Raw genomic sequence first — 21,670 nt, 5'->3', positions numbered from 1 at the left:
GTGCCTCTTGAAGTTAGGCAAAGCAGCCAGAACGTTCAACAGGCAAGCGGAGCTGCTCGACGATATTGCAGCTCAGAATGGCGCAGTACCTTACCTCTACAAATTAGTAGAAAGTACTGCTTACGAGGTCTTTATAGCTGAGTTAGCAAGGGTTTATGAATATCTACGACATAGAGGATATAACCCTTATGATCCTATTCGCTCTTACGAATACGAGTAAATAGCTATTATCTATCGTCAATATCATATCATCATTAAGTTATCATTTTCCATAACTCCGACGACATTGCTGCTCAAAATTACTCTGTGCCTAACCGCCATAGATTTAAGAGTTGGTACAGAATGCTTACCTCTATAAAAATTAGTAAGGAAGTACTGCTTACGAGGTCTTTATAGCGGAGTTTGCTAGGATTTACGAATATCTCCGACCTAGGGGATATGATCCTTATGATCCTATTCGCTCTTACGAATAAAAGCTATCGTCAATATTATATTAAGTTATTTCTATAGTTCGACGCACCCACAGTAGTTTAGCCATATTTCCTACATAGTTTTATCGAGTAGGCATAGCTTATAATAAGAGCCGTAATAATAAGTTCATTTTTTTTTCTGTAGCTCTTATTAACTAGCGTAAGCCTCATACAAAAATAATGTAATAATTATTTAGTAATGTACTTAATAGTTATGTGAAAAAAAATATACTTACCTATTTTAATAAAACATGGGCAGCTTTCAATCCTAACACCTTCCCTTCTATTTTATAAGATTTTATATTATGCATTGGAATATCGTATTTTTATCGGAGAATTTATCAAAATCGAATTAAGTACTAATATATAAAACAGTACTATAATTTATAAGAATGTTTCGAACATACAATTAATATGTATGAAAAAACAACAACCGACTGTTTTCTACCTAAAGAGTAAAATAATTAAAAGTATAGTTTGTGATATAGTCATTGAAACAACTACACAAGAATAGGTAATGTGATAGGTACGATTTGAATTTATAAATATGTATTTTCAAGGTGAAAAATATGAGGGTAATAAAAATGAAAAATCCAATATATCACACAATTTCATATTTTATTCTAAAATACGGATTACATATATGAACACTTAGCCATAAATGTGTAAACAATATCAGTCTATCTTTACATAGTGCATTCAATATATTATATTTTTTCTCTATTTATAAATAACTCTTTTTAATAATATCATAATTATTATTATGGACCTAACTCTAGTAAATTATATTTATACCATTATGTATTTAAGTAGATTTATTGTTATTTACTTAAACAACAAAAAGCAAGGTTTACGTGGGATTTAAAAGGAGTTCCATTTAACGAAATCTTAAATATTATGTTAATTTTCAAGTCAACTCTAGTATAGCTTGGCAACTTCGTTCGTACCATTCCAGATGGTCCGCGCAGGCCAGGGGGCGTGAAGCGATGAATTAAAACCCACGGCTGATGCACCTCAATTACCTGCACGCATGATTTCACACCCGCGCAGTATTTTCCCCCGTCGCCCGCATTTCATGGGGTTGTTATAAACGAACTTGCCAGACTATAGTCTAATGGGTTACAACTGTGTGGTGTGTTGTTGGCAAACACCAAGTAATTTAGCGTTACGGTACGACAAGGCGTAGAATTTAGTCGACAGTTGAACAAACCTGACCCTTGGTTATAATTAAATGTTACTCTCCCATTTACAGTTATTTAACAACAAAAACTAATTTGTCACTAAATAAAAAAAATACAAAGAATTCGACACGAGAGTAAACTTTTTTTATAACCAACGGCATTTCATTAGTATTTTACCTTTTTATTAAAGATTTCAAAACATAGATAGATAATCCAATTTTAATATCGCCTGAATTTTATATTTTTTATCGTATATACAATGTACATAAAACGTATTGGTTTTTTTTTAAAGTTAGGTCCAATTCTTATATACTAAAGAATGGGATAAAATATTGTCGTTTAGATTAATACCGGTGCTAATGTCTGATAATAATAAAAAATGTCAAAGGATTTATAAAACATTATTAAAAAGGTTACAGTAAAGTTGTTCGCAGATTGAAACTTAAATCACAAAAGACTGCGAATGCAGGAACCGCAGACTGTTATTTTTTCTAAATAAAGCCAGCAAACGAAAAGTTGCTTAACGTATGCGATTATACAACACGTAATCAAAGTTATAGATTGACAGCCTGGCGCGGCCAGACCTTTGTGTATTTATATCAGCTATAAGTTTGCTCCTACTTTAAGTACGCCACTAGAAGTGGTGTAGAGTGCCTTGGAGGGGCCTTCTATCGAAGGTTGAGGACCCAATGAAAAAAATGCTTGTTCAAAATAAATGTGACTTACTGTCACATTTATTTTTAGCCCCTTTAATCTGGGGCCCCTTATAGTTGTTACGGCTTATACGGCGGTAGCCACGCCCCTGAGTTGATATAGTTGGACTGTTGGAGCATGATCTGTCAAACTATTAGCTTTTATTAAATAACAAAATGACGGCTATTGTGAGTATCAGTCCATTATTTTTACCGCAACTCATTTGTTATTCATTAGACTTTTGTTTTATAGAATGAATGCTAGATGATCTATAACATTCATTTTTCGTTCGACGTCACTTTACTCTACACTAAATCTATACTTTTGATAACTATTGGTAGCAATCTCCAATCAACTTATAACCATAAAATCACACACATAGAAACTCTTATCAAGAATTTAGTACAATACAAAAAGTATACAGAAAAGAAACTTTTTATTTTCTCGTTAAAGTAAAAGCGATATTGTTTTTTTTTAAAGAAAATAGATAACATAATAATTTTGGTATTAACGAAAACGAGCTAATATAATATCCGACGTATGTATTAATATTACAAAACTGACTCCGTTAGTGTTCGACACTAGAATTTGGAAAAAGACACTCAAAAAATTATAAAAAAAACACGTGTAACACACAATTTTAATTTTTTTTTAGTTTAAACGAAAGCGAATTGTTAATATTTGGTGTCGTCCGTACCATATCCATTATTATCTATGTTATTGCGTTTTCTTTTCTGAAAAAACTGATCTTTGTCGTTTCATAAAAGATTTTACAAATTTAAAATGTAAAATTTTAAAAATAATAATATCTTTTTCTGATAATTGATTGGTTGTTAATTACCATTATGGATTGATTGATTGTTAATTAAAGAGTCCCTTTTTAAGCGACATCAAAACAGAAGGTTCACAATTTTTTGGAATCTCTATTTTTTCCTGTTTACCGATTACTCCAAGACGTCTGGAGATATTTGTATTTTTAATTTAAATTTTAAATGTAATATATCTGTTTTCTTTGTGAACTAATGGAGAAGATCATGAAGATTTTTTTTGTGCATTTAGTCGGTGTTTTTTGTAAAAAAAACTTAATACAGTATGTAGGCCTTTGAAAATATCACGTTTACAAAGTACGATTGCTTACAAAAAATCAGTTTAAACAAAAAAAAAATAACGCAAAATGTACAATAAAGAAAATATAACCTAAATTGCACAAATCCAATTCATACTTGGTTATTTATTTATCTAATAGGAAATATAAAGTATATTATATATTTAGAGGGTACCTCGAAATTTTTCGCTTGACACACGAGGATTTCGCGGTGGTATAGTAATCTCTTTCACACTAGTTTAGTCTGTATACTATCATAATTAACAACCCATATTCGGCTCACTGTTGAGCACGAATCTCCTCTCAGAATTAGAGGGGTTAGGGCTTAGTCCACCACGCTGGCCCAATGCGGATTGGCAGACAATCTCAGGTATGCAAGTTTCCTCACAATGTTTTTCCTTCACCGTTTGAGACACGTGGAAAGTTGGTAAATATCTAAATAAAATTATTAAATTCGATCGTTTCGGTATGAAACCACCATAAACCATCTATAAGGTGGTTTCATACCGAAATATGGCTGGTGGGAGGCTTTGGCCTTGGCTACCACCCTACCGACAAAGACGTACCACCAAGAGCTTTAGCGTTCCGGTACGATGTCGTGTAGAAACCAAAAGGGATGTAAATTTTCATCCATCTCCTAACAAGTTATCTTGCTTCCATCTTAGATTGCATCATCACTTACCATCCGGTGAGATTGCAGTCAAGGGCAACTTGTAAAGAATAAAAAAAAATGTTACAATACAGCAACAGTTTGCACAACATCAACTGTGCTGTGTGTGTGTGAATTTTGTTAAAAAAATACACATTTAAACAGGTATAAAGAGACAGCGAAAAAAGAAATCAGTCGTGCGTCAAGCAAATAAAACTTAATCGTAATTCATAAATCTTACAACTATAATTTTAATTACCAAAAGAATTTTCACCACAACACATTTTTTTTTTTTCACAAAATAAATAATAAATAGCGTATCAAATGACATCATTTCTAAACTCAATATCTACTACGCAGTGTTGCCACATTAATATAGATTTTAGTTGTTTATGAGATCATAATATTATTAAGAGGTACCTCTAATATAAGATATATAACTAAAAACTATTTTCTAATGTTGCCATAAACTTCCCACCTCCTTGCTTTGAGGGCAAATTGTTTACTAATATTAATAAATGCCAATGTTTAAAAGTACATGCAAATTCACTATATACTTAGTTATTTCTAAACGGGCAAGGAAATTAGAAATGCACAATATCGATTAAATTTAAAATCGACGACATTCACTATCGATTTCAATCGATAAAAAATAATTTAGATGTCGTGCAGTAAGAGGTAACAATCACTATTTATTCCAATAAAACAAAATATTCGCCGAAAATACGTAAATGTATCGAATTTTAGCATTTATCGAAGAATACATATCAAAATCATTCACATCGAATAGCAATCGAAAATTGATAGTAAAGAACTAGTCAAAAGTATTATTTACATAAATAAGTACACAAAATTTTAGTATAATATGAAGGCACGGCCACTCTTGCAATAGTAAAAACCTTTTATTTTCAAATAGTTTTTAATACTGCAAATGTTGCCACACCAAACACTATAAAGAAAATGTTACCAACAACATAATTTACAAAACTACCAAATGCTACTATGTTCACATTTATGTTTGTTTTTTTTTTGTAATTTTAATATATTTTGCGTATAAACTTACAAGTATATTTAAGTATGTATGAATATATGTCATAACATATTATGTCAAAATTACCAATAATGATTTTTTTTTCTGAGATTTCTCTAAATCTGACGTTCAATATTGGTTCAAATGATACCTATAGGAAATCTATGTAAAAGCTTATTTTGTAGTTTTATTTAAAAACGAAATGAAATCAATCTATTCTAGACATAGTGCTAACTACTTAGTACTAATGGGAAAATTTCAAATTAAATTTTTTGCTGTCTCATACAAAATAAATAGTTTGAATATAAAATAGTTACATAATGCAACAAATGTAAACACAGTAGTGGTATAAATGTCTATGAAATAAATACACATAACGTATAATATTGCATACACAAACAAATGTACATAGCTATAAAAATATGATTTAACATAATCTATCACTATGTAAGCGAACATATTCCGATAATATGTATCACGAACAATATATTTGTATATAACATATAAAATGCTGCAGGAATGACAATAAACCAAAGAAAAAAGCAAATTTTACCAGCTTGTTTATTACAGCACATTATATTTCTATTCATTATAAAGAAATCTTTATAAACTTTATTAATTAATTATTTATAACTTGATCGAATGTTCTAAGGCCACATTGACACATGGTCAAAGAATGGCTGTGAAAAATCTTTGCCCTAGTGAAATAAAGCAAAGATTCACACAGTCGTTCTATACATGAAATGAAATATAGGAAATAGGTGGGCGATTTATTAAATGTAAATATAGATAGTCAGCAGAAGATATACAATGCTAAACTTATAACATTAATAATAAGTAGATGGATGGCCAAGTGTAAACGGGCCTTAGACATTTTATACCAATAAGCTCATAATATATAAACAAAAAAGAATATTCCTGACGGAAACAATAAATATATTTACGAGTCCCACTATATTATGTACACTCCACCAAAAACTAATTATACCGAATATTAATAAACACACATAAACTACCCGACCGCGAGAAAAAAAAACTACCGAATTGTCTATATTTTTTATAATGGCAACACCGAACGAATTCGTTTGAGGAACTAAGGGTATCACCACACTAAATATTGTCTATTGTCATATTTTTCTAGTTTTTTTTTTTATCTCAGAGCGGTGTAGAGGCTTAATACGCTTTTGTTTTCCTTGTGGGATGGAGTTTTGGAAAACACATTCCAAAATCTGAGCGTTTCGTCGCCCGCCCCCGTAACTATAGCTTCACCGTCCGGAGAAAGCGCCAAATATAGCACTCTGTATGAATGCCCAGTGAGTTTCGCAACCTGGGAAGAAAAATGTACTTTTTAACACGGGTTTTGATCCCCCTAAGAGAGTAATATGAGTTTAATTATATGTATCTGTGTTGTTTGAAGCTCGCAGTTAGACAGAGTCGATTTTAAAGATTAGCTTTTTTTGCTAAGTACAAGAAACAAAAGATAAGCTAGAATATTTTTGTTACTAAAAAGAATAATTACTTATTGTTGCTACTGTTGCTAGCCTAATTGTATCAATGAAATATTTTGAAACTTTGTTTTTAATTCGCACAAAATTATAGGCTTCTTTAGATTTGTAATTAATAATGTTAAAACTTGTTATTATGAAATTAAAAAATTAAAGATGAAAATGTACCATACTCCATTTTTCAAATTGTTCAAATATTTTTTTTAAATTTTTTGGGAATCCGCACCACCTGGTGGTGGTTAATTAAAGACACAATGAAGAAGAATACTTACTTGTGTGAGCGAGGGGTATTTCCATACTAGAATCTGGTTCTGCGAGTAGCCGTGAGTGGAAACTAACTCGCTCGAATGTTTCGACCACGCCAGATTGCACACTTGGGATCCTAAAACAAGATATTTATATTTTAAGTACATATAAAATAGATTTCTGTCAAAATCTCAACATAAATTCTGGGTACTCAACATAAATTAGCATGTATGGTTATATTGCCATCAGTAATATCAATTGTTGGGTAAGTCGGTTGTATTTATTGCTAGGTATGTCAGCATCGGTTGTATTTATTGCTGGTTATGTCAGCATCGGTTGTATTTATTGCTGAATATGTCAGCATCGGCTGAGTTTATTTCTGGGTATGTCAGCATCGGTTGTAGTTATTGCTGGGTATGTCAGTATCGGTTGTATTTATTGCTGAGTATGTCAGCATTTGATGTATTAATTGCTGAGTATGTCAGCATCGGTTGTGTTTATTGCTGATTATGTCAGCATTGGTTATATTTATTGCTGATTATGTCAACATCAGTTGTATTAATTGTTGAGTTTGTCAGCATCAACTGTATTTATTGTTGATTATGTCAGCATCCACAGTATTTATTGCTAGGTATATCAGCATCGTTTGTATTAATTGCCGAGTGTGGTAACATCAGTTGTATAAATTGCTGTGTATGTCAGCATCGACTGTATTTAATGATGGGTATGTCAGCATCGGATAAATTTATTACTGGGTAAGACAACATAGGTTGTATAAGTTGTTGGGTGTTTCAGAATCGGTATTATTAATTGCTGGATAAGTCATCACCGATTGTATTAAATGCTGAGTGTGTCAACATCAGCTGTATTTGTTACTGGGCACGTCAGCATCGGCTGTATTTGCTGCTGGGTACGTCAGCATTGTAGTAACTGCTCGCCTGGTCAAGTCCTAAAAAGGCTCTAATGAAAGAAGAACTGCTGGGTATGTCGCCAACTCACCGGTGTCGACGCACTGCATGGGCTGCGACGTGAGCGTGTTCCAGAAGCGGATGCAGCGGTCGGCGGTGCCGCCGCCGGACGCCAGCAGGCCGTGCTGGTGCGGCGACCACGCGATCGCCTTCACTGCGGCCACGTGCGCCGAGTACGTCTGCACTGGTGATGTCGAGTGCTGGAAATTATAATTAACAGATTAGTTATGAAGGAATAACTTCTTATGGAAGGGTAAGACCTTGTCCAGAAGGGGCGAATTCGTCGCGAATCGTATCGTTGTCGAAGTACTAGACATCAATACATCGCGTCCACAAGCATCGCGCGAATTCAAAATACGCGCGTAAATCGCGTGCACTACGCCAGACTGTCAACTCGCGCGTGATTAGCGCGTATTGCGGGCGAATCGTGATACTAGGGACGCTTTGTTGCGTCCAGTTAACGCGCAAACTCTAGAGCGAGTGCACGTTCAACTCCATGTTTCATACTGAATTCCTCCCCAGATGTTCGCACGTTGGTACTCGCCTTGTGGACGCAACGGTCGCGCGTAATACGCGCGAGAGAATCGCGGCGAATTCGCCCTTTCTGGACTGAGCCTTAACCGCTTGGTTACGTAACGCGTTACAGCGGAAGTTTGCACGTTTGACACTTGAACTTGACAGAGCAAACTTCGGACTGTGTTTACGATCATTGACTATTCTAAAAGATTATAATTATGTAGTTGCTGTCAAAATGTACTTCACACATCTCCGACAATAGAGGATTCTTAATTCTCTTAGTCTTTGAAGCCTACCAATACGCATTGGGCCAGCGTGGTGGACTAACCCTCTCAACCTGGAAATGTCCACGGTTCTCGCGGGATTTGTGAAAAACTGAATTTCACGCGGAAAAATCGCGGGCGTCCGCTAGTATTTAATATTTATCCGTTATTCATGTACATACTCTCGGAATTTCCATCTTACTTAATTCTGCTTATATTTGCGAGACAAAAGAAGCATTTTTCATTTTTTCAGGCCCATTTATCCGTGTACCAAAATTTATCTAAATCGGTTCAATAGTTTAATCATGAAAAGGTAACAGACAAACAGACTCAAGACTTTATCTATGTTCTGTGGTTACCGATTTAAATGTCGAAATACATCGTACACCAGGATGGACGTTAGGATGGACGTCACACACGTTACATTATCGCGCAATTACAATTACCACAACGCTATTATCATTTGCCAGCGTTCACCAACCACACAAACCACAATCACACGTACAATAATGAGTTTACATTTATTATTTTTATGGATAATTTATAAAGTAGTCAACATATTTTTCGTGGTATAAATTATTATTATTATTATTATTTATTATTCAACAAACAACACATTGAAATTAAGCCTAACCATAGTGCAACACAAACCACAGTTAGTTTTACTGTGCACTGGTTATTATTGCATACAATAAATACAATATTTAGGAACAAACAGAACATTATTAACAAACAGAAGAGGATAAATACCAAGAATAATCATTATAGGGTAGTTAAAAAAAAGTGTGAGTGAACCGGTGCTGCGACGCTACACAGGCTGTCCCAAAAAATAATTCTTTAGTTTCCGCTTATGTACGTTCGTGAGTATATTGGTATCTTTTAGAAGATTCTTTACCGCATCCGGAAAATGGACGAACGCATCAAAAAGATGGGACCATTTGTAAACCTATGCGCGCCAAGAGAAAATGAAATAATTTTTACTATATATTTCTCTCTTTTTCGCAACGAAAAACGAAAAAAATACCGCTTTCTTTATCGTTGCTATGGGACGAAAACGAAATAACGCGTTTCTTCGGTTTACATATGTTATTTGACGCAGTGGTATACGCGATGGAGTTACAAGACGGAGGTACTGGGTTCGCGTCTGGCTTTTGAAAGGCTTCGGCCGTGGCTAGTTACCACCCTACTAACAAAGACGTACCGCCAAGCGATTTAGCGTTCCGATACGACGTCGTGTAGAAACTGAAAGGGGTGTAGATTTCTATCCTCGTCCTAACAAGTTAGCCCGCTTCTATCTTAGATTGAATCATCACTCACATCAGGTGAAATTGTAGTCAAGGAGTAACTAAAAAACGTTGCTTGGCGAAAAAATACAAGTATGGTGGTAGTACTTCCCCTCTCTGTCAGTAAGAGCTCCAGTTTTATTACAAAATAATAATGGCGACATACCATAGACCACACGAAGAGCTTGTTGTCGTTGCCCCCGGACGCGAGAGACTGTCCGTCGGGCGACCATTTCAGTCCGCACACTTCTTGTCTATGCCCTTGAAGAATCCGTGATGATTGTACAGCTGAAAACAATATAATAAAACGTTATTCAATCAAGTTAATTCCTTAAACAATCAGAAGCTTTCGATCTTTGAATTTTGTGAAATTAATTTAGCGCGTAATTGAAATAACGTTAAAGAATAGACTATGTTTGTCTATGACATCGTAGTAGTAGGATTAACGAATGGACTTATTTGGACGCGGTTTTATTTACCTAATAAAGCTAACTTTCAGGAGAATATCTTTAGTTTATTTTTACGATTATACTTACATGCGAGTACAATTAAGGTTGGATTAGCAAATTAAGGTTTCAGCGTTTTTCTTATGACATGAGGAATTTGTACCACAACAGTCATGTTTCTAGCTATATATATATTTATTATTTTATAAAAAAAATGAAGAAGAAAAGCTATAAAATCATTATTCCTTGTAATTATATTCTCTTTTTTGAATGGTTGTTCCAGACAGATCGCTCATTAGCGATAAGGCCACCAATAGGGATGATGACAGTTTTTTAAATTATATATAAATCAAGAGTATGCTAATAGTAAAGCATAATAAAAGTAACAGGATATCTGCGATCATTACTTTCGGAGCTACAGGGGTTTAAAGAGTCAGATTTGCGGCTCCCTGAAAAACGCTTCATACAAAAAGGCACGAACTAGTGACGTCGTTGGCTCGCTGATCGTTAGATTTGTATGGGCGTTCAAACAAAATTACTAATATCTTTGTTATATGTGCGTTTATGTTTATAGTTCATTTATTGAAAAATGTCACATTTAATGTAAGGAAGCTAAAACTGTATAAATTTTCATCTAATTACGATAAAAAAAATTCAATACATTTTTAAATTTTATAATCTTATTTATTTTGCAAATATCCAGACAATCTTTGCTTTTTTTGTATAAATTAGTTAAATTTGACCTTATTTACCCGAATGTATCATAAAAATCAATATATTCAAACCTAGTCATCATCCCCATTGTGCATTAGTTTTAAGGGAATATCTTGCTCGTAATTTATTTTTTATTTGGTGTACGTACAATAGAGTATTTTTCATGAAAAAATGAAAAAAAAACCCGCGGGTAAAACCTGAACTAATATTGACAACGCCTTACACAAATGACCGTAAGACCGCCATGACCAAATGACAATATGAAAAGGACTTGATATTTCATTCATTCATAATGGACGTTCCTGACATAATTCACTAGAATACTCACGTGGTGTTCTAGTGTCTCGCTGCCGTATGTGCCGGTCGCGCGAGCCGGAACTTAGTATGTCGCCGTTCCAGGCCAGAGCCCCGACGCGGGCTATGTGCCCTTGTAGTTTGGTTACCTGGCGATACAAACACAAATCCAATTATAAACAATACATCATCATTACCAGCCTATTGCATGACCAACTACAGAGACAGACCTCGCCGTAGGTGAGGGTGTATGTAACTTAGATCCGCTATAGCGAACCAATACAGGTTAGAGTACTTAGGGTTATCATCATCATCATTATCAACCCATATACGGCTCACTGCTAAGCTCGAGTCTCCTCTCAGAATGAGAGGGGTTAGGCCAATAGTCCACCACGCTGGCCCAATGCGGATTGGCAGACTTCACACACGCAGAGAATTAAGAAATTCTCTGGTGTGCAGGTTTCCTCACGATGTTTTCCTTCACCGATTGAGACACGTGATATTTAATTTCTTTAAATGCACACAACTGAAAAGTTAGAGGTGCATGCCCCGGACCGGATTCGTACCCACACCCTCCGAAATCGGAGGCAGAGGTCGTATCCACTGGGCTATCACGGCTCTCACAGGGTTATCTCTACTAATATTATAAAGCTGAAGAGTTTGTTTGTTTGATTGAACGCGCTAATCTCAGGAGCTTTTGGTCTGATTTGATAAATTCTTTCAGTGTTAGATAGCCCATTTATCTAAGAAGGCTATAGGCTACATATCATCCCCGTATTCCCACGGGAACGTTGACCACGCGGGTGAAACTGCGCGGCGTCAGCTAGTTAATATTATAAAGCTGAAGAGTTTGTTTGTTTGATTGAACGCGCCGTAATCTCAGGAACTACTCATTTATCGAGGAAGGCTATAGGCTATATATATATTATATATATATTATTACGCTGAGATTAATAAGAGCGGAGCACCAATGAAGAATGTTTAAAAATCGGAGGTCTTTTACCTATTGAGAGACTATATATTTATGCAAACGGTTAAAGTTTTGAAAAAATTATGCATGACACAATTGATCCCATTTAATAGTTTTAAAAAAAGGCCGTGACTATTCCCGCGGGATTTGTGATAAACAGAAATCCACGCGGACGAAGTCGCGGGCATCCGCTAGTTTATTAAATTAATAATGTTTGACTTTATAATGATAACTAGCAGACGCCGCGCGGTCTCACTCGCGTGGTTATAATAATATGGGATAAAATATAGCCTGTAACCCTCGGGGATAGTGTAGCTTCCCAACAGAATTTTTCAAATCGGTTCAATTTTAAAAGATTTTGTTTATTAAACACGAATAGTCTATAGCAGAGTTTCGAAAACTTTCTTGTGCCATAGACCCCTTGGCATGTTTTTCCGTGTTGGGTAGACTCCCTTATTTACTTATTTCAAATTGATTTTCTGTATCCTACAACTTACACAATTTTATAAACATATATAATATTTTTTTACTTCATAGTTACTTCTAAAATAATATATATGTTTGATATTATAAGATAATATGATGTAATAAATATTTACTATCAGTGTATGTGTTATGATCCCCTATCGTGAAAACCATTTTCATTTAATGGACCCCCAAATTTTTTTTCGCTGACATAGACCCCCTTGCTGGTTGTAATAGACCCCTTGGGGTCGATATAGACCACTTTGGGAATCACTGGTCTATAGTTTCCTCACCTCCTTGTTAACAGCCACGTCCCAGACGCTGATGTGTCCCTTCTGCGTGCCGACCGCCACCAAGTGACCTCGCTCGCTCCACGCCACCGATGTCACCGCATTCCCTTCCGATGATAGGTCGCATAGCCGCGTCACCTGCAACAATTACATTTTATTAAGAGCGTGCAGCGTGTCGATACGATATGGATAAAATTCGAAGCGCAAGCGAGACGCCGAACTATGACATTCACGTGAGTGAAAAGCACGGAGCGATTGACGCGCGACGCAAATTTTATGACGTGAGCGCCAAAACCATTTTTACCTAATTGCAAGTAAATTAAACAACATAACGAAAAACAAAATGGCCATGTTCAAGATATATACCTAATTTTCTATACAAAACAAAAATTTAAGAAAATAAGTTTGCTTTTGCTGAGATTGAAAGCAAAATGGGAGCAAAACATGTATTTTTCAAAAAAATAAACTATTGAGAAAAGTTTTACGAATTGTGTATTTTGTATAGTCACTTTGAAATATCATTTACCCAAATATCAGGCTCCTAACTTTTCCAGAATCTGAGATCCAGAACCACCAAATTACATATTGCACACTCTTAATCTCTATATCTCTATACCTCAATAGCTCAACGCGCTCGGACTCATAACCGAGGGATGGTGGTTCGATCCCAGGCCCGTCTTCCAGTAAATACAGTCTTTCCCGACTAGTAGGGAGGGGAATGGGAATATTTATCATATTAAAACAAACCCTTAATAAAAATTGATCTTTAATGGTGATTCCTAACTCCGCGCAGAGATTCGTTGTACCTACCACCCAGGCCTCGAATCCAGGACCTTGGAATACCAAGCTAGATACCTAATCTTTGGAACAACGAGGGCATTAAATAAAATTCTTCACCATTATAGCCAATAATTTATGTTTGATTTGAAATAGTTAAAAATTTGAAACCATAGAGAAAGTTAAAAAACACGAATATATTTTAATGATCAATGTATACTAATTTCATATTAAAAAATCTGTATTGATTAAATTAACAACGAGTAGACAATGGGCAAAATCTTTCGACTGTCAACCGTCAGTTCGGGGGTCTTTAACTTTAATGTTACATTTGTTTTAATTAAACGCTTTTTATGCAAATAAACGCAATGACAGTACAATCAAATAACGAGTGACAACTTGACAGTACCTGAATATAAGGCACTGTTTACACGAGTTAAGTCTCTGAATATAGTTGTGGTTAATCTTTAGGTAAGTAGCTTGTAGATATAACCCTTTTCATGAAAGAAGTCGCCCAGACGCGGCGCCATTTGGTAATGGTGGTCTCATTGTCATTTGTGTAAGGCGCTGTCAATTTTAGTTCAGGTTTTAGCCGCGGGACTTCTTTCATGAAAAGGACTCTAAGTACGCTTTACCTTAAATACAAAAAGTTTGTTACGTACGAATATGTTTAATAGGGTACGTAAATGCGTGGACTACTGAGTTAGTTGAAGTGGATGAGGTCACCAAAAATAAACCTAAACTTTTTCAACTTGGCATTCTTCAATCACTCGTACATACTGATATCATATTTCATTTATTTTTCATAAATTTCAACAGATATCGAGATTATTGATATACATATTTCATAATGTTAAGTGGTAAACTATTACCTATAACAGAATAAACATCATCATCAACAACCCATATTTGGCTCCCTGTTGAGCACGTGTCTCCTTTTCGAATTTAATCCGGTTAGGCTGAGCCCACCACACTGGCCCAAAGCGGATTGGCAGACTTCATACACGCATAGAATCAAGAAAATTCTCAGGTATGCAGGTTTCCTCACGATGTTTTCCCTTCACAATTTGAGAGACGTGGTATTTAATTTCTAATAACATGAAATTGAAAATTTTAAATAACCCCGAATGTCATTATACGGGGTTATTCAAAATTTTCAATATATATTCTCTTTCAGTACGCTTTCATTTTAGACCCCACTCGAGTATATTTACAGACATTCGGTTATTCTTCCCCACTTTCACCCCTCACAACTATTAAACGGCTCAACCGATTTTCATCAAAAATATGTAAGAACACTCGCACATAAGTCACCTTTAGTACAAAATAAACTATAATCAAATCGCTTCATCCGTTTGGGAGCTATGGTGCAAACTTATAACACCCCTCTTTTGCGTCGAGGGTTACAAATGCACATAACTAAAAAAATAGGAGATGCCTACACCGGTTTGAATTTGATCCTACCCTCCGAATGTAAGGCAGAGGTCACATCCAGCGGGCTTTTCGATCTTGGTAGAACAACGTATCTACATCTAATAAACTTATTAAAATAAAACAAAACCTAATCGTTTTTTAGCGCACGCTCTGCACGTTAGCAAAAGTCCGCAAGTCACTGTTATCAGGGCGCTCAGGTATTATTAAATGCAGGTCATTCGCCCATGTACTAAGCCGATCTGGATCTAGTCTGCCCCCGCAGAGCACGTCGCGCCCGCAAATATACGCTACCGGGCACTGTAGGTACCGTGTAGGTACGCGGATAATATTTTACCTATAATGGCTTTTCAACGCATACTGGGGTATTTCGGGCACATTATACGGCGTGGTGACTGCAGTTTGGAGAAATTAATAATAACAGGCATCACTGATGGGAAAGACCGAGGGGCCGCTCACCAACACGATGGGCTGACCAGCTGAAGGAAGATAAAGGGACAAAGTTCTACACTATAGCAGCGATGGCCACCAACAGAAGCCGATGGAAGGCGTGGACCCGCAGGAGGCTGGGATCTTACCAGGATCACGATCTTCAGTAATGAAGGAACGACTATAGAGAGAGATAATGGCTTTAGTGGTTCCCAGTGGATATGACCTTTGCCTTCGAGTCAGAGGGCGGAGGTTTGAATCCGGTCCGGGGCATGCACCACCAACTTTCAAGTCATGTGCATTTTAAGAAATTAAATGTCACGTGTCCCAAACGTTGTGAGGAATTTTCACACACACACCTGAGAATTTTCTTAATTCTCTATTTGTATGGTGGTGGACTATTAGCATTAACCCCTCTCATACTGACACGTGCTAAATAGTCAGCCGAATATAAAATGTTGATGATGAATGATGACGATGGGGTGGATTAGGCTATTAGTCTATGGTCTAAACCATCTATCTCCATGCCCAATTTCAGCAGTAGTTGCAGCGAAAAGTAGTAACATAAATACGGTTCTACACACGAAGTTTCCCCTTTATAATATTTGTAGGATGTAGACTAATTCTGCGATAGACAATGGAGTCTAAAATTCCCCTTGCCCCTAGACGGGACTTAGGTGATGGTTGGTCACCCTCATGCCTCGGTGACCACTCGTCCTGGGCCAAATCTTTGTGGTGTTGAGAAAATAAAAAAGTGCGCCTGTATTCGAGCACTTGTACACTATAATATTATACTGCGTGACAACATGAGAATAACCACCGTAACCACCAGGACATTACGACTTATCTTGATGTCGGAGATTTTGAGACCTCAATTTTCACTGTTCAACCAAACAAACGAAATGTCAAGTTTGATTAACCCTTTGGGTTTGGAGAAAGAAAGAATGATGAAAGTGAAAAAAATATTTCTCCTAGATGGAATCCTACATCATAAAACGTTGGGAGATCAATTCATTAAGTCATGTCAAATATTTTACAAGCGTATATCCGGGACGAAAGAATTCAAATATAAAATCGCAGACAAACTCATAAGGATCAAATTAATCGTTTATTGCAGTGCGATTATTCAATTAAAAGTTTTATTTACAACGCGAACGCAAGCCTTCGTACCGGTTTTAGATACAAGAAGGGCAAAAACCGCCCGATAGATATCTACACCTATAGCTTGCAGTGCTGCAACTATTATGTAATCACAAATCACAGATATATTACGCGTAGAAACACAATCAGCGCATCTAGAGTGAGCAGGCTTGAATTCCTTAAGTTAATCATCAGCAACAGCATGACCCACTCTAGGGCCAGACCTCTCTCCGGACCAAAGAAAGTCCAGCGCGGCAGGGTGCCAACATGTCGTCATGAATCAGCCACATCATAGAAGAGTGTTTCATATGTTGTACACTGAGTCCACCGACGACTGGTCAGAACGTTAAAGCGCCTGCTTTTCCTATGGTTCCATATTCGACGTTCCAAATAGCAGGCGACTCAGCTGGATTTCAGTGACTTTTCAGCTATCGAGTCCCATATATCCAGACGTATACTGTTCTGCTTCCAACTGCGGATAAATGCATTTTCCAGCGACAAAATAAATCCATTAGGCAAAGCATGTGCATTCCATTCCATGAGGAGAAAAAGACATCAATAAGCGACCGATATCAGCAAAATCGTTTGCCTTTCGTTGCGATTGGACGAAAGAGGAAGGAGGAAGAGCGAAAGACGCATGATAGGCCTCTCTTGTTTATCAGAAAGGGGATTTGGAGCAAAGACAAAACATGCCCCTATTTAGCCTTATACTCCATCTAAGATAAAGTCTATGCAGGAATACGCACGACAATAGTCCAAATGGTGGGGATGTAAACATCTCGGATTTTAGAACGACTTCTAGATGTTCTTTTTCTTCTTCTTCTTTCTTGTCTATGGCACTTTGTACTTCGAGATATTTTTTTTCAGTGCAAATTGATTAAAGACTTGTCAAGTTAACCTTGATAAGCATTTAGCGAAACAGAATATGCCAATTTAACTAGCGATAGAATCACTGCAAACAGAAATACTTGACTTTGAAAAAATGTTTGTCAAACTTACACAAGTAAGTGTTTTCCAGCTATTTTCATCTAACACATAATTAATTCTTATGTAATATCATCAAATCACATTAAAAGTTCACAATATCGGGCCAATACTTTGGCCTTTACTCATCACGGCAGCGATCTAAGGTATGCGCCAACAGCTGTCTATCTCATTTGTATAATTCGCGAAAAAAAAAACCGTCTAGAAATCCTCCCGCCAGACGATGTTGGCACGTGGGTCAAACCATTCCTGTTTGGCACGTTTACAAATTAACAGACATGATATCGACGTTATATTAATCTGCCAGTACCATCATCATCATGAACGTCATCAGACTGTAGACGACGACGACGAATGTCAACATTAGTAAGCGACAAAGCTTTCATTTTATGGTGTCTTTGTCATTTCATAATAGCCTAAAGCTTGTCAGCACATGCTCCTACTGGACTACGGAATTTGGATTATGGTGGCTTTGGAAGATATCAGGTTTGAAAGGTTTAAATCCTCAATCGTCCAAGTAAAAAGCGTATTTTTTTTATGTTTTCTTCAGAATAATCCCTCCGCCGAAGGGCGTCTGAGAACATGTTTTCATGACAAATAAGGTTTAGAGAAAAACAATTAAGGCTCTTCTTCATATTCACATAACTACGTGGACCTGTTACCTTTATCATCATCAACATAACGTTAGCTGATGGACATCCACTGCAGGACATATGTATATTGTAGGGACTTCCAAGCACCACAATCCTGAGCCGCTTGCACTCCTGTAACTCCCTGTGACTCGCTCAATCTCCTCAAGAACCTTGACACCCGGACGTCCATCGCCTCTTTAAACTATTTGCCTCGCCCTTTGCGACGTTAAACGTTCGACGTTCGGTAGTCGGTGTAGTTTCTGAATCAATCACGCATAGATACTCCGAGCTGCTTCATCGCGACATCAATAAGATCTTAATAATTAGATCTTCTCGAATACTTAACCAGACTCGTTGCATTGTTGACGTAACAATGAAATATTTAGAAATAATTAATTGTGTTAACTCATTTAATTATTTCTGAACATTCATAAAGATCCATCGACGAATATAAATAATCCAGAACATAATACGATGCCTGTCTATAAATCAAAGCACATTTCTTCTCTATTAAGTTAAGTATCCGGTCAGTCCTGATCGAATTCATACAATGAACTCAGTCTTGACCGATTTATATTTATAACATGGGCACCCAATATGTCCGAATCGATGCACTAGACGAATTTTATTACCTAGTATTGACGTGCCAACTGGTTTATCAATTTAATAATTCCACGTCAGTTTTATGTCGCATAAACATTTATATATTTTTTTTTATTCTCGTTTCACTGCGAATCTCATCTGATATTAAGTAACTATGCAGTCTAAGGGCATTACTATTGTCACGTTATGCCTACTGGATGGATTTTAAAAAACTATGAGTGACAAAAAGTCACACGGTGAAAGTACAATGTATAGGCGAACGCTTAGCTGCAATCACGCCTGTAAGCGATGATGCAGCCTATTAAGGAACGCGCTTGCCTAGAAGATGACTATTCACTCTTGACTTGAACATACCCATGTTTTAGGATACCCATGTATTAGGAAAAATGGAAGCTGGAAGGGCATTTCATAACTAGCAGTGCGGATCAGGAACAAGTTGTTGATCAGGAACAAGTTGTTGTTGTTGAAGTTGTTGTTCCACTTATATTAGACGCTCATTTGTCTAATATAAATGGAACAACAACAGACTAGGGTATAAGCTCCAAATCCCCACTATAAGAAACCTATGCCTTATATACTCGTATGGGATATTATAAAAGTCTGGTGATTCTGATGATGATGTTTATGATTATGATGATGACGATGATGTCGAGGAATCAAACCGAGTTCATTTACAAAGCAAATCTTCACTTAGAGGTAACGTAGACGTATAAAGGGAGAGAGAGGCGCCACAGAGGTCAAAAATGCACATAATTTATGTTTTTCACAGGTCGGCCCATTAGCCAAGCCCACCCAACCAACAGTTCTAATGGTCGGTCGGTAGTTAGTCAGAGCGAAGTGCTAATAAAGCGAAGGTCGCGCGTTCGATCCCCTCGCGGGCCAATGACTTTTAGCGTATTGCATGTTTATTATATATTTTTTTTCATTTAGTTACGTACTAATATAATATAATTTGCATTGGATGGTCCGCGGTGTTTTGCATAAATACAGGTAACGTGATAGACATTAGGTTTATATTGATATTTCGCTTTTCTTATTTTTTTCGCGCGATTTCCTGTCCGCGCTTAAAATATGTGTATATTTTTGGGGTTCTTTGGACAAGCATACATCGAAATATATATTCCTTCTCGAAACGTGACCTATAGAAAAATCAGTTTAGGTACTTCAGGAATAGGACTAAAAGTAATTCATGAATAAACTTAATATAGTTTGACGTTTTGTGTTAATTGTGTGAAATATGGCCATTAATCTTAAAGATGTCAAAAAAATCATTTCAACTACGTAAGTCAATACTTGTACATATGTTTTCTGCCAGGCGTAAAATTAATTTAACTAGCTGCGTTTCAGCCTCACCGTCAAAGGTACCTTTCTCACGGAAATATCTGGATAATCAGTTAGGTAAAAATACTATATATGCGTTAATCCAGACTATAATAAATGTCAATGCTACAAAACTTATCTAAGAAAACATTATTGCTTATTTAAATAAAACAAAATATGCATATCTATGTATGTACAGAACCACCTCTCCATTAATGTCTAAAAAATCAATTAATATAAAAGAAGTCTAATTAATAAGTCGTAAAACCAACACTGTAACTAGAAATGTTGATGCAAATGTTCTCGCGTGTCGTAGATGTTATCACAGACGCATTGTTTAGATAACACAGCGAGACAATACCTGCTTTGTCTATACGATCTAGAATCTAGATGTTAGACTATATTATTATTCGTCTTATCTTATGCATATGATCATCTTCATTGGCTATTTACATCATTCTCATGGCATTTGCTGACAGACTCAATTGGCAATACTTGAACCACATCTGTACTGTTGATGGCACATCAAACAATCTATCATGTCGACCCTTTCGTTGGTTTAAGTGTGTTACTAACAGCTAAGTTAAGTTTGATAATAAGATACCTACCCAAGCTATGAATTTCTTAAAAAAGCTCAGTCACTCAACGGACGATGGAGCAGCTTTGCTCGGAATATCTCTGAACGATCGAAATAGAAATAGAAAGATCCGCAGAAGAACCAAATTCAACGACACAGCTCAAGGAGTCGCAAAGCTAAAGTGATGGAAATTGAAGTCCCAAGGTGATGAAAAGCGCAGACATCAAAGGGGTAACAACTAACAGTGAGGTGGATGCATGCAGCTCAAGATCCGTAGTACCTATTAGCCTCAATAGCTCAACGGTGAGAGCGGTTGGACTCATCACCGAGGGGTGGTGGTTCGATCCCCGCCGCGTTGGTCTATTGTCGTACACTCACTCCTAGCACAGTATTTCCCGACCAGTTGGAGGGGAATGGGATTATTGCAAATATTCTTTTTTGAAGAACCTGAACGCATACCTGATTAATGAATGCGATCAACAAGTAGAAGTAGCTACCACATTTGAGTCCAATCGAAAATCAGGAAGTCGTTCGAATTTAGATTCCACACATACACATCTAGTTAAATTAAAACTAAAAACGTATCTACTATCTAAGTAACTCGTGCAATCAATCCGCAAGTAGACACAGTACCCTAAGTCCAGCCCAACGCCAAGTAGTACCTTTCAAGATTTGACTAGTATACCACT

General features: G+C 36.4%; 1 protein-coding gene across 1 annotated transcript in view; it reads right to left on the bottom strand.

Annotated features, from left to right (window-relative positions):
• Nucleotides 1-1,067: 1,067 nt before the first annotated feature.
• The window catches only part of LOC112053505 (fizzy-related protein homolog), a 71,948-nt gene continuing 51,345 nt past the window's right edge, over nucleotides 1,068-21,670 (bottom strand). Inside the window, exons 5-10 of the mRNA XM_024092940.2 lie at nucleotides 13,092-13,226; nucleotides 11,398-11,512; nucleotides 10,076-10,197; nucleotides 7,879-8,047; nucleotides 6,906-7,015; nucleotides 1,068-6,455 (exon numbers count right to left, since the gene is read on the bottom strand). Of these exons, the coding sequence (XP_023948708.1) occupies nucleotides 6,279-6,455; nucleotides 6,906-7,015; nucleotides 7,879-8,047; nucleotides 10,076-10,197; nucleotides 11,398-11,512; nucleotides 13,092-13,226 (828 nt within the window). The 3' untranslated portion in view covers nucleotides 1,068-6,278. The remainder of the gene's footprint in view (nucleotides 6,456-6,905; nucleotides 7,016-7,878; nucleotides 8,048-10,075; nucleotides 10,198-11,397; nucleotides 11,513-13,091; nucleotides 13,227-21,670) is intronic.

This window comes from Bicyclus anynana, chromosome 4 (genome assembly GCF_947172395.1).
Source record: "Bicyclus anynana chromosome 4, ilBicAnyn1.1, whole genome shotgun sequence".
Taxonomy (NCBI): Eukaryota; Metazoa; Arthropoda; class Insecta; order Lepidoptera; family Nymphalidae; genus Bicyclus; species Bicyclus anynana.
This window is presented reverse-complemented; position numbering and strand designations above follow the sequence as displayed.